Here is a 26,558-nt window from a genome sequence, read left to right as displayed (position 1 = left end):
ATTGTGAATATCTTTTTCTACTTCAAGCGGACTCAACAAGATTATATTTAGTTGCTGCTCAGTGTTTGGCTGTGTATCCTCAAACTTTTCTAAATACCTCACAGCACAATTTCAGTCATGTTGTGTGGTGTTGTAGCTTTCGGTGTTGTTCCCCTGAATATTTACACTACCAGAAAGGCACTCTGAATTTAGATTTCACCCCTTCTCTCCTCCCCATAGATAGATATACCAAAGTTAATTTCCTCATGCTTTGGACCATAGATTTACATCATAAAAAAACATACGGCCAAATGCAAGCTTTTCTGCCCCAGTACATATGCCTCAAAGTTCCATAAGACACTGCAAGTTGCAGTGGCTCCTATTGTGCAGTTGTCAGCTTTCCCTTTCGATCTCACTCTGGTTATACTTTAACATCTCTATTAGCATTGGGTACACGTTTGCACACCAACAAACTACACTGGGATGATAGAAAACTCAAAGAAAGACTTGTCTTTAAAGAGGTTGTATTTCTTAGGGAGGATTGCTTGGCATATTCTGTGTTGTTTTAAAGCTGTTCAAAGAATGCATTGAGAAAATGTTCTGCTTAAAAGGGACATCTTGCCTATGTTTTGACAGGCTATAGCCATTGTGTAATTAGCTGTGTGTAATTAGCGTTTTAATTCGCTGAATGACAAATGTTTTACATGAACAAAACATCTAGAATATTTCCATTACGTATAATGGCGCAGCCATATAAACCATGACCTCACTTATTGTAACTGCCATAAAGCGATCATCATGTCATTACTGACGTGTCTAAACAAGTAAGTACAACATATATTGGTGATACTGTGTGGAAAAGTTAGAAATGCTTAAGCGGAACATTAAAGGGAAAGACTGGATTTTAAGAGCTGAGACTTTCCCTCTTTTTCTGAGCCAGTGCCATAATATGTGCCATGTTGTTAGTCCTGTAGTATTTTTCAGACACCTGATAATCCATTTTACCTTTGTTACTCAGCTCCATGCAACTTGTTTATTATGTGGTCAGAAACACTCTTTACTGTGGTCACTTTACTCCTGCAGAACCCATGTGTGCAGTTCACAGCCCTTTGCACTCTTTCAGTCACATAAAGGAAATATAGCGTGCTCTCTCATGCCCGGCAGTTTAACAGGAGTCATGGTTGCATTATTCAGCCTTTTGTTGAATGGAACATTCACATACCTGCACCGACTGTGGCTTAGTCAGTGTATGGATTTGATATTATTCGGCAGCTACAACAGCACTGGGCTGCTGCAAGATGCAGGCGTTAACAGGTTAACTTTGTGCTTAGTGATAGTTTAGTGTTTTCAGTGTGCTTTAGTTTTTAACCTTTCCAAGAACTCCCACACCATCTCCTCAGTTTATTATGCACACTGTATTGTTCTGAGCAGCTGCCAAGACAAGAAAACATTGTTCCTCAGAAGGACTGAGACAGCCAACCTGATCCTGTCTGAACTGCCGCGCTGGTACATTCATGACTACTTGAGCAGGATCCAGGCATTCAGACATGATACGAATCAGAGGAGCTGCTGAAAGTCAGCCTGAGAAGATAATGATCCACCACACCTTCCTGTTTCTATTTCACGTCACACAACACTTACATATTGTGCGCCCCTGTGCTCACAGGAGCAGTTATATCTGGAGTGCATTCACATGCTACATCATTCCATTTATACTGTCACATACACTAAGATGTATGGACAGATGCAATATGTACGTGTCTTCCTTGCCACTAGCAACCCTTTTCAGAGTTTCTCCTTGATTTATTGACCTGTGCTTTTGCTTTTGTTTTCATGAATCTGGCTGTGAGGTGTGAAAAAGGGAGCCCATAAAAAAAAATCGTTAAGGTTGCCTTCAACATCACCACGTAAAAGGATAAACCAGTGTCTTCTTTATTTTTATTAACCATATGTATTGCCAAATTTAGTAATAATGTAATAGACAGTCAGCAGCTGCCCCAAACATTTTTCTATTTGTATATTTTATGAAAAACTTAAAGCAGTATTCCATATTAGCCCAAATTAAGATGAAGATTTAAAAAAGGCAGGCCTTCATGCAACAACAGTTTTGGGTAAAGAGTTTGTTAGGATGAGAAACACGGAATTAAACAAAATAGGTAGACATACTATATTTAATACCTTTTGAATGTACTGAGACATTAAAATAAAGATACATTTTGTTTCTAAAAAAAAATTCACCAACATAACGAGATAATGCGCATATAAAATAAAATATTGTGCTTTTTAGTCGTATACTGACACATTCTTGGAAGCAGTCCATTTTAGAACCATGTAAAGTTCTTCTGTAACGTAAGTGTTTTTAAGACTATCCTTTTAGGCTCACCATCTTCTAACATGACGTCCTGTGACACACCATATTTCTTGGCTGTTGACAAATGACTCTGTCTGGGACATTTCTGTGGTAAAGACGTCTGGGGACGCTTTCCAGGCGTAAGGAATTTATTTCCTCTGTAGCAGCAAAACATGTAATGTGAACCAGCAGATAACTTCTGTAGGTTACTTTTGGGGCTGCCTAACTTTGGTATACACACTTTTAAAATCAAGGCTATAGATAATCTACATTACAGTACACAGTACTAAGACTCACACTGTTCCACAAGTGCTGGTACAGTTTTTCTTTGTCCTCAAATATAATTCAGTCCCTCTTTCACATGTAATTTTCAGAAAGGAACTTTTTCCTGTATGTATTATGGCTAGTATGGCAATATCTAGAGTTAAAAATTATTTTTCAAAACAAATTTTAAAAAATTCAAAACATTGAAGTCATAAATTTAAAAACTGAATCTAAACCTGGATCTCTAATCATATCTCCACGTGTTTGCTCTTCAAACCAGCATGTCTTTTGAGAGATGGTAGCTGTTGGATCCCGCAGAGTCCAAACAGAGGCCACAGCAGTGTGTTTACATTCTAATCTGTGTGATGGACCTGCTTGATAAGGCCATGGGCACTTCTGCAGCATCAGGGGAAAAGGAAGAGAACAGGGCTGTCTGCCAGCAGGAGTAGGCACCTTTTAACAGTAGAGGACACACGGGCTAATGGATCTTCAATCTCCCCTCGTGACGTGGCCACACAATGTTTTCTTCTCACTGAGAAGAAAACATTGGCAGATGTCAACCTACTGGAAAAACTGAAAACTTGTTTCAGTGATACCAAGACTCTTAATGGTTCTTTCTTCGCTGGCTTTGTGCCAGTCGTTATCCGGGTGGAATGCTGTCTACGCACCTGTTCATAAACACCGCCAACATCAGTATATTCTGCTTTCAGCTCACATCAGCCCGTTGGAAGGAGGTTAAACGGAAAAGTATTTCAGAAGAAAACACCTGAGCCCCATCTGAATCCAACCAACAGAACATGTCAGCAGAATATACTGAGAGGTCAAAGAAACTTAAACTGGAACAAGGAAGTAATTACATTTTCGACTGCAAAGGAAGACTTTGTGGCTAGCCAGCAAGAGTGATGGAAAATAAATGTCTTCTTCACTACACTCAGTCAAATTTAAAAATCCAAAGAATATTGCAGTTAGGTTGTATGAAAATTAATATGCAGACAAACAGAAATCATTCTACGCATGAGCATTTGTCCAGTGCATAAAAAACATCAGTAACATTAGGCTTTTTTAACCCTTAAAACAAGAAACACATCTGTTAGATAATTGCACTTGTTCCCATTGAAGTTTCACTTGTTTCAGGTTTTATTCAGAAATGAGAATCTTCAATCAAAACATAAACATGCAGTTAGCGACACTTGGTATGAAGTAAATTACACTCAATTCTAGAAAACTTGTGAAATTTGGTCTGAAGTATGGATTAGAAAAGAAGAATAATCTTACCATGTTGGTGGATTTTTTTGGTTTTGTTTGCTGAAAAAAAAAAGTAGTTGGCCAAACATTGGATTTTCATTTGTCAGTGTATTGTTAGGCTCATGCAAACTAAGGATTGTATTACATGATGCCTGTTTTCAGTGTGGAAGGAGTCTTTGGATTCTGTGTTTTATAGATTTTAATTTCCTATAACATAGTTTCAGGCATGTAGCTTGACTTGATGTTGTCTTCACTTTCACCCCATCAGTGATAATTTATGCATGTTTATTTGCATTTTTGTACATACTTGGCTTAATAATGGTTAAAAAAAAGTACAATGCCTGACTAATTGCTAAAATAATGGAGCTCATCCTCGGTCTGGTACATAGAGTGTGATGTGAATAATGACAGAGAAGGGGAGTTCACTTCATGTCCACCTGTCAACAGCTCTTCTTGCTAGTGGATCATTTGAGCCTGGCTAGATGACAGTTGCAGTCAGTTTCTGTCATACTTGTGATTGCTGGGATCTATTTGGGATGCATGAGAAAAAAAAGTGCAAAAAAAAAAAAAAAATCACCTTGCAGATAGGCCTCTCTTGTTCTGAGCTCTCTGTGAGTTACATGGTCTGTGATTGTTTTTCTCTCTTGTGAGCTGGAGTTTTGAGGTTTCCACATCAAAAATTGTGGTGTTGTGTTTTATTCTCCCGAGCTTCATTCAGATGCAGCGGTTGTATTCATTGTCATTGAGGCTAATGGTAGTTGTCATATCACAGCTTATTCTTAAGCTGGAAAGTCTGGCATCATGTTGTCACGTAATGATTTTGTTTATTGAATCCTGAGACTGTCCTGGCTTCAAGCCCTGCATCAATAAATGTGTTTCCTGCTGGAATACTTGAACAGTTATAGGTGGGACAAAGAGACAGTAGAGCTGCATTAAATGTATCCCATACTGAAAGGGTTACAGTGGTGACAGGACTACCTGTACATGGTCACAAAAAAGATTCACATACACAATTTGCAGTGTGGGCTAGTGATGGCCCATCCATCCGTTCACTCACTTGTCCTGGTCAAGGCTGTGGTGTCAACAGAGAAGCTGTCCAACGCTGCACTGCTGGGAAAAGGAAATGTGCCTTCTCTCAGATACTTTTTCCATCTCCTCCTGGGGATCCTAAGCACTCCTGGACACCGTCTGAGAGATTTTACCCTCCAGTGTGTCCTTGATGTTCCTCCCACGTTTGTGTCTCAGAAAACCTCTGACAGTTCACAAGACATTCTTACTGGACTGGAGTTTGTGTTCTTTTTGAGACCACTAATAGATGTTAGCTTTCTTGCCTCCCTGGCCATACTAACCAGACTGTAGTTGCCGTGTATGAACACTGTAGTAATAAGTGATGAAAAATGTTGACATTGAACATTCAAAAACCTCATTATTGAACATAATCCAGGGTTTCACAGAACCATCCAGTATTATCATTCTGCCAGGCAAGTCGATTGCAGTATAGCGCCAAGTTAATCCTGAAAGACAAATGATGATGTCTCATGACGAACCTGGGGGATTCGCTTGCCCACAAGTCGTATCTACGTGACCCTCTTTGCAAAGTAGCAGTGTAGGAGCATTACCATGTGGGCTCATTACCTGGGTGTATTGCCTGAAAAAAACCTGACATAGTCCAGTTTCAATAAAATTCAATATTTGCCTCTATCTTAGAATGTAACACAGTAAAATACTAATACCCTTTACTGGAACTAATACTGACACTGAGGATCATTTTCAGTAAAACTATAAGTGACAGCCAGTGAAGATCAAGATATTAATTAAGTATTAAATATTTACCAGCTGCACAGTTTGTCCACACTCTCTGCTGTGGCAGACTAAATGAAACCTTCAATGAGGTTGCAAGTTTAGAGGGAAATTCTCTTTGGGGACTGATGTTGCCAGTTATTGTGAAAATGATAAAACTATAGCCATTTGTGGCTTTAATTAATTTTTTAGATTTTTCTCCCTTTTATACTTATACCAAAGCACTTCCTAAAATTAAAAGAAAATAAAAAACTTTTTTTATGTCTTTTTACATAGTGAATTATGTTGTTGAAAGATCCATTTTGCTTTATATATTACCCATTTGAAATTCAAGAAGCAAGTTTCATGGGCTATGTGTCATAAAGCCTCTATAGGAATGTGTAGCATTCTCTACACTGTTTTCCCACTCTTGTTTTTCTTTTCACGTCTTGTGGCTTTTTGACCCCTACTCTGTTTGACACATACTTTGTGATGTTCATCTGAAATTGAGTGAATCTGACGCAATTACAGCGACCCAGGGCCTGAACTTTAAAGACCTCTCCCCGATTTACTCTTTTCCCTGAACCTACATTTAAAAATGAGATTGAAAACAAAGGGAGAGGTCGACTCGCATGTGGTTGGCTCTTCTGCTGCCACCCACTCAGTCCTATGGGTTTGACCTTAACCCGTTTAGTGAACTTTCATCAAACACAAGCCTGTTTGAGTAAAAATGCTGAATGTCAAACATACACACACACACACACACACACATATACAGACTGAAATCAATTTGTTAACTTTCTTACACAAGGAACACACGCCTTTTTGCACTTCAGTTTTTTTTTGTTATGACTTGCGTTATAGACCTATAGTCCCTTTTTTGTCTGCACTCAGCACACATTAACAACTTTAAGGATGTGCCTGATATATTTGTGCAACCTTTTGTAAACAGCTTTGTGTGCCCCCCCCACACACACACATGCTTGCCTTTGAAGCATAAAACAGGATTTGTACGTCCTTACTCCCAACAGCAAATCCAGTGAGTTCCAATGAAAATTTGGGAATCAGGATATTTAGCAAGGCTTTTTTGGGCAAAACCTTCTCCTCTTAAACCTTCTCTTAAAAGGATCACATGACTGCTTATATGTGAAGGTGGCCACACATAGAGCTACAAGTACAGTGAACATTGGACACTGGAACATTGGAAATGTTGGAAACACTAAATTAATTCTGACGTGATTCTGTATCTTCTAAATGTGTTAATATCTAGGTTTTTGCTAACAAGCTTGCCATATCAACTTTATAAGGTAATAAAATGTGAGTGTTGCCCCCAAGTGGTCAAATAATAATTTATTGCATGTTTAACGTATTTTGTATCACATGATAAGTTTGAGTCCTGCGTGGATACCCTACGCTGTTTCTTTATTTGGTTATTATATTTTTCAATACTAAGCCTTTCTGTTTCCGCCCTGTTGATTTTTATCACCCACTGCATCGCAATTAGCAATTAAAATCTCGGTGTGTTCAGATGCATCAAAAGGCCTCTATATTGATGCCTCTCCAGAGCCGTGGATACATAGAACTGCACCCGTGTGAATTACTCATCCAAATGAGGAGCCGAGCCTTGTCAATACACTCCTGCTGTTTCTCTGTATTTAAATTCATCCCTCACTTTCTTCATTGTGCTTTCCCTACAACTGGGATCCACTCAATAACAGCCAGTATGAGAGGCTGAATGAAATCTCCTATTCGTGTCACCGTGTGAGTGAAAAGTCTCTTCTGCCAGCTGCCGTCCCCTGTTGCCGTATACAAAGCAGTGCGAGCAGGAAAGTATAGGAATAATATTTTTCTGATATTCCAGTTGTGTGGATATGAGAGTGTGACTCAGGAGTAAATGAAAGTCACACTTGTGACTCTAGATTTATGGACCAGAGATGTTTTCGTCACAGCGTGTCAGCAGCCCACTGCCGATGTGGCGTGCTAGAAGACGGGAGAGGCAGATGCAGGAGATGTGCTTTGAGTTAATGGGGTACATACTGCTCGCACAGCGAGAGAAAGTTGTGCTGCAAACAAGGAGGACACGTTTTTGGCTCGGAGGCTCGCTTTTGATGATGTTGAAATATTGTTTGCTCTCCTTACTTGGCAATTGTCTGGAAACATGCTGATGAGAGAGTGGAGGCCTTTTCATCTGTGTGCTATAACCATTACTTGAATTGTTTGGTTGTAAATCAAAATTTGAGCACTTGAGGAGGGGGAGGGCAGCCTTAGGGTAATGAAAAATGTGGAGTGTGATTTTTAACAAGTATAATGACCCTTTTTTTTGTTGCTAAAGTTGCCTGTGTTTTAATGAGTCAGTATTGACTGGAACCTGCTAAGCTACAAAATAGGCTCTTAAAATGATAACAAAATTCCGTTTATGTATGTATGTTTTCTCTTAATTAAATTTTCAGAGATGTCGCGTGTAAAAAAAAAAAAAACCACAAAAAAACCTGTTGCTTTTCCACTTTATGCTCAGATGAAATAAGAACTTGTGCTCTCTTGCAGGGAAAATGTCAAATATCCGTGCAGTCAGGAAGAGGCAACAGCTGAATAACTTGGTTGCCATGGTTACAGAGCTAGCCAGGCCGGGATACACCGTTGTGGATTTCTGCAGTGGAACGGTACGTGTACTCATCCATCAGTCCAGGTTTGCATGTATATTTATCACTGCACCTGACCTTGGGTACATTAGACTGCTCCTCCATTAGCAGCCATCTGAAAGGAAGTAGTTCTCTTATTTTTCTTTCCTCTTTTTCCTCTTTAAATGCATTTTGTTTTTGGCCGATGTGTACGCAGGCAGAATGGTAATTACACTCATGAAAATGCACACTCAGAGCGGTAGCAATGCATGGCTAAAGGGTCAGTACATGGTTGGAAAGGGCAGCACTAATCATAACTGTATTGATGCTCTCTTTGATGTGTGCTGTTTTCCTGTTATGCATTTTCATTTTTTTTTTCTTTTTCTTTTTTCTTTGTGTTGTCTCTCAGGGACATGTGGGGATTGCTCTGGCTCACACTCTTCCAGATTGCCAGGTAATGTGTGTTTCAGCAGATATGTGTATGTTTAATTTTAAAGAGTAGTAGATGAATAGATAAACCAATCAATCAACTGATTATTATAAAGTTATTAATCATCTTTAGTCATTATATGTTTCCTGACAATACTGCTGTATGGTGTTTGTGATCTTTAAAAACTTTTTTTCAGTTTCTTTTTATTATCTGAGAATAGGCCTCCTGTAATCTCATGTCAGTTGCAGTCTGTTTATTGTTCAGTTTGAGCTTTTATTGCGTTTTCCTGCAACGATCTTGTTGATTTTATAGAACATTGTCATATGTTTTCATACATTTATTATAGCTCATTCCAGGTCATCTGAAGTAGTAGCAAAACCAAGTAGCAATCACATGCAGCTGTGTGAGTTTTTTTCTGTCTTTATTCAAGATCATCCTCATTGAGAACAAAGAAGAGTCCTTGGTCAGGGCCCAGAGTCGCAGTGCAGAGCTCGGTCTGAAAAACATTGGCTTCATTCAGGCCAATTTGGATTACTTCACCGGACCCTTTCACATTGGGGTGAGCATAGCAAGTAAAACGTAAACGTGCCTTTGTCATTTGTGAATCACTGAGGCTCAAGTATTCTAAGTAAATACAAAGTAAAGCTTGTTTTAAAAATCTGATTGTAAAAATCAATGAACTTGAGGCAGATGCATTAATTAACAGTAGTCATAATATTATCTATACTGTACCATATTTTTATGGTTTTGTAGTCGCTATAATACATAAGCCATAGTTTTATGTGTAGCATTTGTTTAATTTCCTTTATCTTGGTTTCATTTTCACTTTGTAAAAATTTTAATCATAATCCAATTTTCAGATTCCACACATTTTAATCAAATCAGATTACTTTCTCTGCTCACAGAATTGCCTGCTAACAGAATAATTACAAAATAAGGGAAATTGAATTAGCAGTATTATGGCAAACTCTAAAGCTTAGGAGGCTAAATCTCATTTGTACATGGAAATACAGAGAATCAGACTGGTGTAGTCCCACTGCCATCTTTTTGAAGACATTAATTTATTTCATTGCATTAAAATTATGTAACACCCTATCCGACAGTAATGATCCAGTTCCATATACTATAATGTATGTAAGATGTCGGCATGATGTTTGGAAGCATTGCTGTAAACACACAACAGTTGCCATCATCAGGCTTTTAGGTCAGTTTTTGGGAACTCTACCACTGTGCATATACACAGTACATTGACCTATTTTTGACAGCGAGGTGCAACACAACCTTTTAATTTAGAAGTGAAAATATTGTTAATAATAATTAAGCCGATAACCTGGTGTTTCTCACTGCTGATGATGAACTGAAACTGACAAGTAAACACCTTTGACTAACGCTGCTCTACAATGTGTGACTTCAGACTCTGCCACAATCACAACTTTACTGCAAGGTGTCTGAACATTGTATTTTTAGTCTTAAAATATTTATATATTTCAGAGAAGCACAGCCACACATCACATGGAGAGACATGTCATTCCTTCATCTTTTTCCAGAAACTGAAAATGCCAACGTGCAATTATTTATGTCAGAGCAGCTAAGATGGCTTTTCATTTCCCGAAGTGGAGCTTTTAATCAGAGCCCTTTTAGTGCTCTGCACTTCAGTCAAGCAGTGTACAGTATGTCACTGTCCCCTCTCTAATTATTGGAAAGGCAAAAGGTAGTTTTACCCAGACAGTACAGGACAAAGGTAATGTCAGGGTTAAAGGATCTCTTGGATTTGGAATATTAATAGTTCGCTTGTCTTTGTTTGTTCTTTTTTTACTGTAAAAATCTACTGTCCAAAGATGCTTTTGGTTTGCTCTCAAAATAGTTTAGCCAAGATCTTAAGAGTTACGCCCTTTTAAATGCTTAGCCGTCATCTTTGGAAAGGAAAGTGTAATCTTTGGGAAGTGTTCGTAATGAAACTAAAAATGGTTGCCAGCCATTTCAAGCTTTATGCAGGCAACTTAGCCATGGAACCCTTTTACTTTTTAATTCATCACACATTTGTAACCTACATCTCCGCCAAGACTGCAGTTGTGTCTATTTCCGTATGTTAAGCTTAAAAATCCGACTCAGTAAATGTGTTTAATTCTTTACAGATACCTGTGAAAACAGAATAAATATTTCACTAACTTTCAAACTCAATGCTTAATGGGGTTAAAACAAACTAAAATTCAACTTTGAGTAGCACTCTCCAACTGCAGGTTGAAACACTTGTTGGTCCTTTTTCAAACACCCACCTTCATCTACAGAGCTCTTGACTTCTCAAACAGATAATTACTATCAATTTAGAGCAAATATGTCCTTAACTGTGGTTGTTTATGGGCTTTGAACCTGGCTCTGTCACACAAAAAAACAAGTCTTTGGGATTTAAAAAAAATTCTTCTAACTTCTGTTCCCACACATGCATCATTTTGCTTTCCCATAGAATCTGTACTGTCATCACTCTTGATCACTGTTGTTATTTATGTGTCTCAGGTCAGTGTCTTCCCCGAAACATGTTGGGGAGATTCATCTTCCTGACTTATGTCACATTCCGGTTTCAGAAAAGCCAGCTGTTCTACTAGCCTTACTTTAACTCTCTCTGGGAAAAACAGGAATATATATATATATGTATGTACCTGCTGTAATTAGAAGTAGCTATTGTTTCAGCATCGTCACTCCACTGAGACCTGTTCCACTTGGCAAGAAACAAACAGCACAGATTATTCTTCTCTACAATATATGGGTAGTTATGCACACACAGAGCTTTTTCACATGAATGTTAACATTTACGTTTGAAACAGGTGCTTATGTTTGTCCTTTTCTGCACTTCTTGAGATTTATACCTCAACATTTATGCAGCCTCAGCCGTTGCTAAGCTTCCTCCTGCATGATACAGATATTTCTACCTGAATGAGCCACACATCACCCTGATTTTAATCCTGTTATGTATTATACATGTTCCCATTTTTAGTCACAGCTATTTAATCAGGCTAATTAAGTTGAGGTGTCCCTATTCTTAGTCAGTGCCTGCTTTTCCTGTCTGCAGTTGCCTGGCCCAGGTACTAGACTGATATCAGGACCAGTCTGTAGATAAAGTGTGTTTAATTTTTATCATTTCTCCTAACACTGAGCCAGCAGACCTCCGAGGCAGGAAATGTTGTGGAGCTTGAAGTTGATTTGGGTTTTATTGGATCCTGATCCAGGTCCTGCTTTAGGATCTGATTGTTTGCAATTAATTCTTCTAGTTCACTTCTTTATGTTGTGTGAAGAAAATAGTTCTTTCTGGTATTGCTCTAAGCCTTATCTAAAAATTAGTATTTATCAATTCCAATAAGGCTTTATCAGGTTTAATTCCAGTACTGATTTAAGGAGTCCAGTTCTTTTTTTCTTGGTTCATTTTTTTTAAGACTTAAAGATTGAGTTTATCTCCAGTGAAATGCACCATTGCATCCACCTTTGAAATGAAACAATGCATCGATTCCATGTAATCATATTTATTCTAGCCTGTTCCACACAAATACACATGCGCATACAGTATTTGTATGGGCATATAAACACACATTAAGGCTCACATATCATAGATACAAAACAAGAGAACTCAATTGATGAGGTTCTGCTGACATAAAGCTTTTGGAGATGATTCATGTTTTTCTTTTCTTGTTAATATTAAGTTTCCTGTAACAAAATCAGTGCAACAAACAAAACTGGACTTCCAAAACTCTAACACACAAGAACAGGCAGAACAGGCACCAAAGAGTGTGATGTTGATTAAGTAGAGTATTAATAAGATGTATTGTACAGGAATTTGTTCTGTCTCAGGCCTTCATAGGACAGCAGATGGATGTAATTACTTGAATAAGAGTGAATAATGGAGCCCTATTATTTCTGTGATGTGATTATTGAGAGAGAGAAATACAGATTGAAACAGCTTTTCTGCTTCCCAAAAGAAAAATGAATACGAAACGTATTTTTATAAAAGCTCTTCTTTGGTTGTGGCATGTTAATTTATGATTTCATCCTTCAGTTAAATGTGCAGAGGTAAAACTCAGCAGGTCATGTAAGAAATACTGTACTGTATGTCTGTAGGAAGGATTTAAATCAGCATGGCATAGATTTTCATCATCCATTATGCATTTTTATTTAGCAACAGAACATATTGGGCTGAGGCAATGCTTTATCATTAAAAACAGACAATAACATTCTTAACAAATATGCTGTCTACATCACGAACTGGAAATGCATGATTATTTATCACGACATATCCCAATGTGTTTTATTCTAGTTGCATGAATTTCTCTTGGTTGAGTGGCTTTGTGTTTCTGTTAAATCAAGGCTAAAGGTTATAAAATGTAATTAGGATTTACCACAGCATGACTAATGCACAACATTAAGTAGCTGGTTAAGAGTGATGGTGTAACTTTGTTAATTAATTTTGCTTTAGATGTGGGGATGTAACATCATGCAATCTTTGATAGCGACTCCTCTTCCTAATCAGCAGCCTGAAACATGCTGTTGAGAGAATATGAGGCTTTTCCCTGATGCCATGAAAAAATACGCTAGAGGAAATTAGGTGTCAAATGCAAGGCCATGCAGGTAATTGATGCTAATTCCCCAATTTTCACTTTCTGGTTATTCTTTCATATTCAGTCTCTCCTTATATAACTTCATATTTAAATAAATGCACATCTTTCTGTAGAGGAACAAATTATTCTTTTCTGATAAACATTCACACACCAAACACAACATATTTCCATGTGGAGCTCTCCACGCTAATGAGAAAACTTATTTCCAAGTAGAGACTGTGAAATTACACATAAAAACGTTTGCAGATTTTCAAGTATACACCTTTGGTTTCTTGTGTAGTTGTGAACTGAAGGGTTGCTGCAACTGTGGAGCTTCCAGGGAGAGCTCATTTACATCTGAGAAATGTACCCCCATCCAGACATTTCAGTGACTTTATGAGTGAGTTTGGCCATGTTTAGAGTGTCTATATCTTCCCTAATCTTTGGAGATGCAGCCAGTCTTGGCTTACTCCTGCCCTGACCGGCTCTGAACTTCTGCTGTGTGGCACTGCTGTCAAGGCAACATGCAGTGGATTCAGACTCACGGACGCCAAGATGACAATTAATTGGAAGAGGAGAATGGAAGTTTGAGGTGGCTACTTCAGTTGAATGGAGCTAATTTCACTGAGTCTGAGTAGCTGTTGTCCTATCAGACCATTGATAATGCATTTTATTTGGACCATTAGCAAAAAAATCTATTTATCCAACGTACGCCTGAGAGGAAATCATCTATTTTACCACTGTACTTTGGATATTAAACTTATTGCTTTTGAAGAGCCATAATGTATTTTTGCAGATGTACCTGCGGAGAGAGATGTCTGGAATCCAGACAGGCTATAATATTGGGTCTTTTAGTCCCTTTCCGCCATCCAATATATAAGCACACTATTACTAATGCATAGCTAGGTTTTCATCACCACAGTTTACCCACTCAATGGGAATTCGTGCCGCCGCTCCTAATGCACTAATACATTTTGTTTGCACTAACTCCCAGAGTCTGCACCTTTGAGAGCATAGATGTATTTAGTAGCAGCAGCCATTATGAAGTAATCAATGAGATTGAGTGCATGTTCTCAAGTGCACTGAGTTTGGAGCTTTCTGTTGGACTAAGAGGGTTTTCAAGAAAGCTTTGGTTTTATTGGTGAAAGTAAGTCGTTTTTTTTTTTCTTCTTCTTCTTCTTCTTCTTTGTCTGTTTCACTTCAGGTGGCCCTCCATGCATGTGGTGTTGCAACAGACATGGTGATGGAGCATTGCATCCAGGCAGGAGCTGCCTTTGTCATCAGCCCCTGTTGCTACGGCTTCATCCAGAACGCTGTCAAGTTCACCTTCCCCAAGAGGTTTGTATCTGCACGCCGCACCTCAGTCCAGTGTCACATCTCGAGGTTTCTGCCTTTTAAAATAATGTTTCTGACCTTGTAGTTTTCTTGTTAGATCCCTGCTTGTATCAGTGCTTCTCCCCTCTCCCATTTTCTTTCAGTGATTTCTCAGTTTTTCTTTCATGCTCTCACTCTCAATCATTTTCACACTCATTCTCTCTCTCTCACATACACACAATCTGTATCTCTTGTCGCCGCTTTTTTGTTCACCTCCTGTCTCTTATCATCACCACTGACAGTATGAGGCAGCAGTGTCGCATCGCCTTCACAACAGGTTCCACCCCTCACCTTTTTAATCTCAGCCCTGCTCTATCAGCAACCCAGAATAGGGTTCTCTAAGTAGAAGCTGTCATGGATATTACAGAGTGACTGGAAAATCCAGTTGAAGGCAACAGACAAGAAATGCTACTCTTATTGGATTTACATTACACACACAGTATTACAGAGAACTAACCACTTGATTTCCAGTCCTGGTGATATTGTAAGCCAAAATATGATGCTGTTCGAACAGAGATGGAAGAAGCAAAACAGCAGAGAAGGAAATGTGGAAAGAGCAGCTGTACTTTAATGATGTTGATCCTGTTGCTATAGCAGCACTCTGTTGAGTAATAGTACTGTAATGGCTTACGAGCCATAACATGGTAGTATGTCGCTAAAACAACTTTAGGATACTGAAGACTACAAAACAAAGCTGTTTGTAGATTTGCTGCTGTAGCAACTGAGGGTCTGTGATCAACTGAGAAACTGTGAACATCATGCAGTGTGTGGCGTTGAAGAATTCTACCAATTTCCTTTCTGATGTAGTCACTACCCGTTTCCCTTTATGGTTATTTTAACCAGAACTGGGGGCATCACATAGTACGAGGACATGTTTGTTTGGAACTGTCCAAAAATGGCAAGCAAACAGAAAAATGGTTGAGTCACCTCTGGTTCTGTCTTCTTTTCCTCTTCTTTCCATCCAATATTCTATCCAAATTTAGAATTTTACCCCATTTGCTTTTTGGATGTCAGTTTCTGTTTTGAGGTTGTGATGGACCTCAGGTCAGCAGGCATCTTGTTCCAGAGAGCAGGGCCACAGTAACTGAAGGCACCCTGAGCAGACTTGGATCTAATTATGGGTAAAGCTAAAGCTTCCATCTAAAGACCAGAGAAACCTGATCGGTTTATAATCAGTGAGCAAGTCAGATATGTACTGAGGAGCCAAACCACTAAGTGATGGTGATTTTGTATTGTACCAAGAGCTAATGAAGTGATTTCAGTACCGGAGTAATACGTTCAAGTTTTCATCTACATGTAAGGACTTTGGCTGCTGCATTTTGAATGAACTAGAGATGTCCTTCTAATCCTGCAACTAGAGTGTTACAGTTGTCAGACTGATGAAAAGTTTTAGCTTCACATGCCTAGACCAGAGTGCAGGGACCCAGCGAAAGATGAAAGTGCATTTTCATACCAAACACACACCCCAACATCCAGAAAACACAGAAGTGGGAAGTGATTCAGAAAATGTTGAGACAAGAGAGACAAGCACCTGTGTTGTCTGCCAGGGAAATAGAAACAATAGGCCATTTGTAAGCCGCATTCAGCATCAGTGTATTGTAATCAGAGTTGGCACATGTCAGGTAAAGTGGGTGCATGTCGATGAGAAATGTATGTGATAGTAAAAATGAGTGACATAGTGTTTATAAATGCCATAAGACAGCAGAATGGCAGCGGCACACCAAAAACCGACTCATGCCACAAGAAAAAAGAGTGGGATACCATCAGCCACTGGTCGATCTCAGTGTTGCCATCAGTTTAATACATTTTTATGTTCATTTCACCAGGATTTGTAACCCAACATGAAGTGTTGATGTTGCAGCTGTGGTTACCAGGTCTTTAATGTACTTACAGACTGATGTAGAGCAGTGGTTAAATGGTCGACTGCTATTTTTCAGGTGCTCTGTTATGTGATTTTAAGGCCCCTTCCTACAAATAAGGAATTAATATTTTTTGTTTCCATGACACAACGGACTTTAAAATAGTGCCCTGGGGAGGATCCTCAGTGTGTACTATAAATATTTAGGAGTTTTCACATACTTAGTTTCTTGACTCCTCACTTTCGCTAACTTGACACTTCACCCCTCCCGACTCCACATAAAATATTAAAGAACGGCAAAGGAAAAAAAAGACTTTGCAGCTGTAATGGACAACAAGGTGCCGTGTTTCTGCAGGGCAGTGTGTGTGAGGGGCCTACGCACCTGACTGCGTCAATCTTCATCTTGCTACTTTTAGTGTTTTACCCTCAGGTCATGTTCCAGGTACTTGTGTGTATATTCTGCAGGTGTAGACATTCCATGCAGTTCACAGGTTTTTATGAGCTGTGAAACTAAATTGCCCATTTCATTAAGCGAAAGCATTTCAAGTTAAACTTAAGACTTCTCTCCATGTGACCTGACTGGCCCCTGACCCCTGACCCTGTTCGTGTTGATTTTTAATTAGCTTCAGGAATGATCTGACCATGTTTAACCATCACAAACAAACTGACTTTGTTCCCATGTGACTGCAAAAGCCCTGTTTTTATAAAAGCTCCTCTTTCCCAGAGAGACAGTGGTTTGTTTTGGAGACAATGCATGTTTGTGTGTTGTTGAGCCTTAGATTTTGTTGCATATTCTTAATGTTCATATGTCATACAAGTGTAGTAAATACATTTTACTGCTATGTCTTAATCACTGCATTTTTTAACTTCAAAATGTCCTTTGTTTTCTTCTTTTTTTTGTTTTTTTTTAACAGCAAAAAGTTCCAAGAAACTCTGACTTATAAGGTATGTTTTAAATGTGATTAAAGCCCTCTATTGCATGTATTATTCATTTGTACTGAGGCAAAATATCAAGTGCAGAATATCGAATTACAGCAACTCAGTGTTTAAGATTCATTTCACTTTAAGCACACCCAAAGACGCCTTTGTAGGTCATGACTTAGTCTAAAGCATTCTAGTCATTAGAGTCTTATGTGGTCTGTTACAACACAATGAGACGGGTTTTTCTTCTCGCTAATTGCATCTTAGTTGAGATGCTGCTTCATTAACAGAAGCATTGCTGGTTCAGAGGCATTTGGTTTGAAAGTTATAGTTTCACATGTCTGGACCAGAGTGCAATGACCCAGTGAAAGCTCTTACTCATACCACAACTGTCAACACCCAGCAAACACAGCAGCCAGACAAGATTCAGACAAATGTTCAGACAAATGAGAAACAAGCGTGTTGCGCCAGCTATTTGTAAAATCCATTACTACGTTTGTGAAGGCCTTTTTAAATTCTTAGTAACTAATACCCGGTTTCAAGCTAGTGGTTTGCTAAACTGTGTCGCACCACTAAAATTTGGGGGAAAAAAGTCTTAGCTAGAAAAAGTAAATACAGTAAGTAACGTGTAAATTGGTTGCTTGGAAACATTTGTAGGGCAACTACAGTATATAAACAGGAAGTTACTGTAGCATCACAGTTGTAACATAACCTTTAAAAATCAGATTTACAGGGTCGACTTAACTTCAAGTCCTTTAAAAAGGTATGATTATGTTTTGTTTATATTACATTGTATTGTTATCATCTGTCAAGTAATATCAACCATATTCCATGTTTATCTCTTTTACTCCACAAAATCATGCAGGACTTAATCTACACTTAAATTGTAAATCAGCCCAGTTTGACCACATTGGATGTACCAAAAATCTAAAAACATCAAAAAGTAGCTGACATAAATTTATTTTGTTTGGCATAAGTAAGTCTTTCTCCACTTGTTTCTATTATATTGCTTTCTTTGCTTTTATGGGTTTTTTTTTTAATTATTTATTTTATTTTTTTATGGGACAGTAAAATAAAGTGAATGACATCTCTGGGCACATCACCGTCTTGGGAACAAAGATTCCCCAGGCAGTTGCGAGAGGGAGACTCACACCCTCCAGTCTTCAATCCCTTATCGCTTAGCACAGACACGGCACTGTGCTCAGGGAGGGCCCATCCCATGATGATGTATGGGACATGTCAGTGCCCCTGGGGAGAATCTGTGGAAAACTTGCTGCAGGTCTTAGCCATAGCAACCTCAGGACTTGACATGTCACAACATCGGACCACCTCTAACTTCTTTTCTTTTGTGCACTAGAAGAAACACATTCTTAAAGACAAGGCTTGAGAGTCACAAAAGATTACATATCATTTGCAAGATACTGGGCAGTTGTACTATTCTGTTATACTGAGTTGCAGTTTCTCTGCTGTTTGTCCAAAAGCCTAGTGAGGAAAAACTAAAACACAATTGCTGTGTTTTCTGTTTGGAAATAAGAAGCTGAACATGTCACCACACAGCAGGAAAAATCTATATTCTATTTAAACCAGCAGACACATTATCTGCCATTTTAAACCTGAGCTCTAGTTCTCCCCTGCCTCCCCCTATGGCTTTGCTTTCAACAGCCGTGTTTGGTATTTGCCATTCATTTGGGCTCAGTACACAGAGCCCCACTGTTTCCTGTGCCTCTGCCCCTTAAACTCCAGCTGGCACTTGAAGATATAAAAGCTGCATTGCATTGTTTTATAGCAGAACCATAGTTGTCCTTCCTGAACGACAGTTGTTAAACAGAATGACAGCACATTGACAAATGGTATATCGCTGGAATAAAGGGCTAATGGTGTGAGATATTGGTGCTCAGCTCTAACTCTAAGCACCTGCTATGTGGCCTTGCATTCAGCGTTGACCCTGCAGACTGAGGAATAGAATCAATTAAAGTAGAAGCAGGTTAGAGATGACTAACCGCCCTCTTGAGTCACTTGTTCCATGAACCATAGCAAGGTAAAAACAGGACAAAACAACTGGATATAAATAAATGACCAAGGTTCACCTGACCTTTCTGGAGAGTTTGCAGGCATGATTTTATGAAAAGAGTCTTAGAATCATGTAATGTCGTTGACATAAAACTTGCCATTCGATTTTTTTTTTTTTTTTTTTGTGTTTTACTTCTTACATCTGGTCAACTAGTCTAGCATACTGTAAACAGCTCTACTAATGATTTACACAATGCAGAGAAATCACTCCAGTCAATCATTGTCACTCAGTCCAGTGACAGTTTAAAGAGATAACACACTTAAACAAGCAAGAGTATACAGCCATGGCAATGGCTCTGTGAAGCTGTATGTTAATATCAGCTAATTTGCTAATTAAAAAAAAAAAAAAAAAAGACATTAAACACTGTCTGGTTTGAGTTCTTACCTAGAACTCTTACTCATGTGGTTGACTAGTTATCTTATGAGAACTTTTCCCTGTCCACAGCTGTAAGTAGGATGTAGGAAGTAGGGAGAAGATGTAGAAAAAAAGATGAATGAGTAGATAGAGCAAATTCATGTTTCACTGAATGTCTTATTTTGCAAATTGACCTTTATGGACTTCTTTAATTCTCTGATAGACTTAATTGATAATTTTGCTATTGTGGCAGTAGCAGGACTGAAGCGTGTTGGTGTTACCAGTAATAAACTGTCTGTCCTTGTTTCAGGAACACATGATCCTCTGCCGCTTTGCAGACCAAACTGCTGTCCAGCTCCCTCCTGAGAGACGACTCATAGGTACTGTGTGTTAAATTTCACTGTTTAAATTCACATTGCAAAGAAATTTATCAGGCATTTTTTTCCGGAAGGACTCATAAATTTCGTGACCTTGCCAGCTCAGAGTTACAATGCCGGTTTAGTTTCAGTTTATCACGTACCACAGTGTCACAGCTAAACAATTATTGTGCTACATGTGAATGTTTTAAATGTTTTTTGTGATTTTTACACTATGACCTCACCCCATTTCTCTACTTTTTCAACTGGTCTAGACTTGTGAGAAGTGTGGAAAATGTTAATGCGGGGATTTCGACAGTGTGACAAAACAGCTGCAGTGAGCAGCTGTCAGATCAGTTCTGTCAGATTCAGAGGGAAGTGTTTTGTCACACTGAAACCTCCAGGCCTGTGCTGAAGATTCACCGTACAGTGTTTCATTATGATGAGGACTCTCTTCACCCTGATAGCTCTCCAGCTTATCAAAGCCACCCTCTGAATCTGAGGAGGCTCTCCATTGCCTCGTCACTCTGAAGCCCTTTCATATGTACCTGACATCACCTGTCACAGTGGTTTCTGCTCTTTATCACTTAACAGGGCTCAACCTGTCGCACTAACATTTTCTAACCATGTTTGATCTCATCTCTCTCAAGAGCCTGCCAGTGTTTCTGTGACCGTCGAGGCAGCATGGCAGACCAAAGCTTGCGTTTAGTGTGTCTGCCACCTGCTACCCAACTGCTAAACTGCATAGTACATTTGAAGTCTGTGTTTAAAGGAAATCCTGAGAGAAAACTGTGATAATCAGTGTGAAGTTGTAGGTGAATAAGTGGTTTCTGTGGAGTACTGATACATATGAATGCTAGGAACATTAAGGGAGTCGACAAAATAACAGGAACACCTTACAATATTCGCACCAATACACCACCACAATAAATGCTGCTGAATTAGAGCCTGACTGATACGTTAATCTGCTGATATTGGCTGAGCTTTATCAACATAAGCAGCATACACAGATGGGTGAAAAAATTTAATAAAGGAAAAAAAAACAAGCCTGCCAACACAATCTGCCAAAACGCCTTCAGTGCTCCTTGGTATACATTCCCCAAATCTCTGTAACTCTGGTAGAGACAAAATCTCCCATAGGTGCTCAGTTGTGTTAAAACCTGATGCCTGTGAAGGTGATAGCATATGATTCACATTTCATTTTCATGCTCATCAACTCAGTCAGTGAACCCTCGTGCCCTGCGGATGGGGACATTGTCTTCGTCAAAGAGTCGACTCACATCAGGACAGCAATGTTTCATCAAAGGAAAAAGTAACTTAGATCTTTTCCTCTTGTCATTTTGAACCAAAATGGAGGAAAACGGGACCTGCCCTGCATTTTTACACTTGTCACAAACCCTGATAGGATGTAACTGTTTAATTGAATTGCGCAGTGCACATACATTGCAGCTTCTAGCAAATGTTTCACTGGTTTATTTCAGTTTTCCTTTTAATATGTAACCCATCTGTATCTGGCAGATATGCGAACAAGTTACAACACATTAGGGTTCAATACACTGCATTTTATGTATATTCTAAAGTTAGTTTAGATAATTTTAACTTAGATTTTTGTTGTATATTTCATCTTTAATGAAATTTGAATGAACCCTTAGTTCACTGTTCAAACATTTCTATCATAGTTATTCTCAACTTTGACAGTAAAGTTGACTGTTCAAGTATAAAATAAACTGTCAAATAATAACATTTGAGCAATTGTTTCCAAAAATGTAGATACACCTGTACAAAATTTCAGAATTAGATTGAGCAGGCGGCTTTTGGGATAATCAAACACATCCAGTTACACTTTCTCATTCTCATGCTTTCTCATGCTTTGTTCTGTATTGTGTGTTCCTGTTATTATGTCTCTACGTTTAAATAAGAAGAGGTAAGCCATTGATACTGGAATGTGTTTCTTTTTCTCACCACTACAGGTAAACAGTGTATGGGCCTGGTAGACTTGGACCGGTCGTGGGCAGCAGAGACACATGGGTACTTGGTACGGGTGATGACTATGGAGCCTGAAAGCTGTTCACCAAAGAACAACATGCTGGTGGGAAGGCCGCCACAGAAGAGTGGACTGGAAGTCAGTCCTAGCCAACTGGAAGCACCGGTGCATAATTAGGACTGCAAGCACTGGTATACAGCAGAGCATCTTCAGCATGGTCAGGGTTTTGATAAAGTGCCCACTCTGTGCCTCCTGGCTGTGTCATGACGGTGCTGAGAATACAACTATTTTTTATCCGCCCTCAACATTTTCTTTTTATTTATTTTTTACAAGGCCTTTTGTGAGGAATGGCCTCAGAAAAAAAAAAAAAGATGTTTGCTTATTATTTCTGTACTAACAAAAGTCATCTTCTGAAATTTCTTTCAGCCTTCAGGTGAAAGCAACGCTGCCATGATTTTTCACTTGATAAACACATTCAAGAGAGCTCTCTGAGAAATACCCCTCTTCTTAGTTACATGTGCTCAATTATTGGGCGCTTAGTTGTAGTAAAAGAGCTCAAGCCTCTAACCAACTGCTACGTTATGTTTGTGACTTTGCCTCAACTGTGTGATCGGGCTGTCAGCGTAAACAGTAGCAGCAGGAATTACACACCCACACTGCGAATTAAATTCACCATACTTCCACATGCTGTTTTTGCAAATAGTTTGTATATGGCCTTATGTGTTAGAACTCAGCAGTCAGCTCTCTCTGTTGCCAGGTATTAATGGGAGAAAGAGGAATTCAGTGCTAGAAACTCATCTACACGTAAAGATGAGATGGGGAATATCATTGTCTACCTTTCTTCTGTGTGTGTGTTTGTGAGAGAGTTAGAGTGAGGGGGGGACACAGAAAGAGAGAAACTGGATTTAAACTCATATCACATCAGGTAAAATATGGCATTTGTCAAGGTTCTACAGAGAAAATGATTACTCCTCATAAAGAATGGATGCGAGTATGGTATGCATTCCGTAATACGTTCAGCACCAATGAATATTTTATGATGCTGGCGAAAAGGTCAGTGTGCTTGATTAGATGCGCGGTGTTCAGAGCCTAGTAGCTAAAAATCACACAATACGCTTTGTGTTTCCAATCCTGTGCAGCGTAGACACACTATATGGCCCCTTAAGCTTTCATCCACGCAGGTGAAACTGGTCATCTGTTTCTCTGAAAAATCCTGTGTTGTCACCTTTGACAGTGTGTTGCAGCTGCTTGAGAAATCTGAGGAGGTAGCTGGAGAGCCAGTTTTCCTGCTCACACTGAAGGGACAGACGAAAGAAGAGGTGCAGGCTTTTCCAGTGTCGAACTCATCTGAATTCAGTCAGCAGAGTCAATCTATCCCGAGGTGAATGGCCACAGACACAGCTCCTTCCAAGGACTGGAATTATTTCAAAAGGAGACATCTGACTCTCTGTTCATGCTTGTGCCTCTGCACAAGTGTATATTACAGAAATGCATATAGGGCTGAAGGAGCGGAGAGAGAGTAGGTGGCACTACTTAAAGCTTGCATGAGGTGTGAAGTGGGTCGATTCAACCCAAACACCCGGGGCTAGAAGGTGACTTGACAAGATTCTTTGTTTAGACAAAATGAGCAGGACATCTGAGCTTTTTTTTATGTACCTGCACAGCATTTCTTCACTAATGATCAGCTTCAAGAATGATGTCAGTGATACACTGAGCTGCATGTATTTCAGTTGTTCAGTAATTAACTGATTGGCCTCCAAAGTTAAAAGAGCAGTTAACACCATGTGAGCTGAGACAAATGATTTTTGAAGTCACTTAATCAGTGATTACTTTTAATGTAAATGCCGGTGATAAATTTTAAATAATCTTATCTTAACACTTTAATCTACAGTGTTTTCTTTTAAACTCAGTGGACACTTCTCTCTCCCCCGTTTGTGAACCTAAACCAGGAAATTATGGCGCTTTCATTGGTTTATTAACTTCAGTTATTACTTGTGATTAAAATTCTGCTCGTCTTAGTGTTTTGGCCAACAGTTTTCCTTTTCATTACACTGGCGCTGTTTATGGCCATTTGTCTGCAACAGCTCATTGCTGTGTGTTTGGGGTCCCTCCCTAGTGATATGAATTTTCCCTTATGACAATCACTGACAATCAGTTTATGTGTTCTGAGTTACTAAAACGGGAACTGACATAAAGTACAAGCCGAGACGAAATGACTCTGCTGCCCTTTTCCATTATCTCAAATATCATGCTTGCTCTTTTCTAATTTCCATTTAACATGCACAGTCAGCAATAAAATGTGTTTCATTTGACATATATTTTTTTCAAATAAACAATGTTGAGCATAATTATAGGAGCCCAGAATAACAACAATTATTATGCACACGATTCCTCTTTTGGTTGCCTGCAGCAGGTCCCAGCTGCTGTTGTTTTGCACAACCTAATAATGTTGTAATCTGTTTCCTGATGCTCCTCATCCTACTTGTCACATCAGATGTCGCCTTTATATAACCCCAGTTTAGGATTTTCCAGCTTCTATTCTATTTTTTTTAGTTTTTTGCATTCATTTTCTGCTTTTGTCTGTCGTAGCACAGTCTTTCTAGTTCAAAATGTAATGACTCATTTTCCCCAGGGGGATCATTAAAGGGTAAGTTCACAAAAATACTTTTTCTTTCTCTCATTTTCCATTGACAGTTGACAGCATGCTTTGTGGATCATCCAGAGTAACTTGGACATGATTTCTAGAAATACATGTTGATGTTTAGTTTTGGAAAAACCACAATGAAAAAATTGTTCTGTTTTATTTTACAGGTTCCTAATTCCTTTAGTATTTCTTAGAAGGCTTCTAGGAAGGAACCATGGAATTTCTTTTTGAATTTCTAAATTCAAATGAATTTTTTGTGTAACCTAAGGAGTCTCTAGTGAATACACAGCCGGTCAGTTGACCATGTAGAACTGTAAAAATTTGTCTACAAGAAAGCAGTAACAGAGTTAACAGTGACAGACTGAAAGTGTCCAGTGAAGTATGACCAATGAATAAATATCTCAGTGGGTCTAAAAGGAATTCTTTTATTGATCAAATTACTTATAAATCCAACAAAATCCTAACTAAAGTAGCTTTGTTTCAGAGATGGATATTATTTAAACGTCAGCAGATAAAACTTAAAAACATAAGTAAGAGAGACAAATAGACTTAGGTGTAAGTGAGACTAATGTATTTTTGCGTTTTTGTGTGAACCGACCCTTTAAACCTTCATCTCATCAGTCTTAGCTTTCAACAACAAATGAGCATTGTTGGTAATGAGGCATGATTTGGGTGATCTGCATAACCCATACCTCATTTTTTAAAATGCAATAAATCATCATGGAATCACAATTCTTACAGTTCAGTCGTGAAAATAATGTGATTAATTGTGTAATTATACACAACCGGCATTTCTCCGATCACTTGCTTCTAGAGACGTCAAACCACTGTGCCTCTGCATAGATTTATCAAATTGGTGACAGGGCGTAACAAGGGGAACAGTGCCATGTATCAAAAGATGGCGGTGGCTGTGAACAACCAGCAGTAATCACATCAAACCTTCATCTCATTCATCTCCTGTTCCGTCGCTGAAAATGATGGTCTTTGGTTGTCCCGTTACTTCTCTCTGTCCCCGTTTTCCTTCCTTTCCATTGAGTCCTTACTGGAAAATTACTTTCCTGACTGCCTCGGGTTCTCGAGTAAAAAAGGCTGTCTGACATGTCAGAAAATGATGCAAGGCCTTTATGATTCTGCCACCAGACAGGAAGTTCTATTCACCAGACCAGTGAATATGAAGAGCTGCTGATGGGGGCAGACAGGAAATAATCACCCTAATACAATCAGACACAACCTCTCGTCGAGGAATGAGAATAATGAAGAGCAATTTCATATGGGCTTCATCGCTTTTTCAAGAATTGTGTTGTGCTTAGTTTGATAGGAAAATTGTATTCAAAAGCAGCCCAGTGCCCCCTTTTTTTCCTCATAATAATACATCAGAGAAAATATCTGACACAAAAGCAGAGACGGGCTGAAATGTTTTGTCAAGAAATATTTCAATCAGAACCAGATCGCTTGTTTTTTTTTCCCCCACCACTATTTACAATAATTACACAGCTCTAACAAAAGCCTTTATTCAAATGCTCCTCAAACGTAAACCGCTCATTTTGTATTGTGTGATGCTTATCTTTTTTTTTTGTCCTCTCTTAATTCAGCCCCGGTAATTTTCACTGTATTGTCTTTACTGCGTGAGCTACATCCACCTGGGTGGGCGATACACCTGCGTGCCTCAGCAGGCTGTGCAATTAATTAAGGCATTTCCAAATCTGGAGCCTCTTCCTCGCGGCTGTAGGCTACAGGTCGTGACGTTA

At 38.9% G+C, this 26,558-nt stretch overlaps 1 protein-coding gene across 1 annotated transcript in view; it reads left to right on the top strand.

Annotated features, from left to right (window-relative positions):
• Window positions 1–24,822, top strand: part of gstcd (glutathione S-transferase, C-terminal domain containing) — a 45,265-nt gene extending 20,443 nt beyond the window's left edge. Inside the window, exons 6-12 of the mRNA XM_041037251.1 lie at window positions 8,162–8,277; window positions 8,645–8,689; window positions 9,096–9,224; window positions 14,453–14,586; window positions 17,395–17,425; window positions 20,137–20,206; window positions 22,153–24,822. Of these exons, the coding sequence (XP_040893185.1) occupies window positions 8,162–8,277; window positions 8,645–8,689; window positions 9,096–9,224; window positions 14,453–14,586; window positions 17,395–17,425; window positions 20,137–20,206; window positions 22,153–22,343 (716 nt within the window). The 3' untranslated portion in view covers window positions 22,344–24,822. The remainder of the gene's footprint in view (window positions 1–8,161; window positions 8,278–8,644; window positions 8,690–9,095; window positions 9,225–14,452; window positions 14,587–17,394; window positions 17,426–20,136; window positions 20,207–22,152) is intronic.
• Window positions 24,823–26,558: the final 1,736 nt, after the last annotated feature.

Source organism: Toxotes jaculatrix, chromosome 4 (assembly GCF_017976425.1).
Source record: "Toxotes jaculatrix isolate fToxJac2 chromosome 4, fToxJac2.pri, whole genome shotgun sequence".
In the NCBI taxonomy this organism is placed as follows: Eukaryota; Metazoa; Chordata; class Actinopteri; family Toxotidae; genus Toxotes; species Toxotes jaculatrix.
This window is presented reverse-complemented; position numbering and strand designations above follow the sequence as displayed.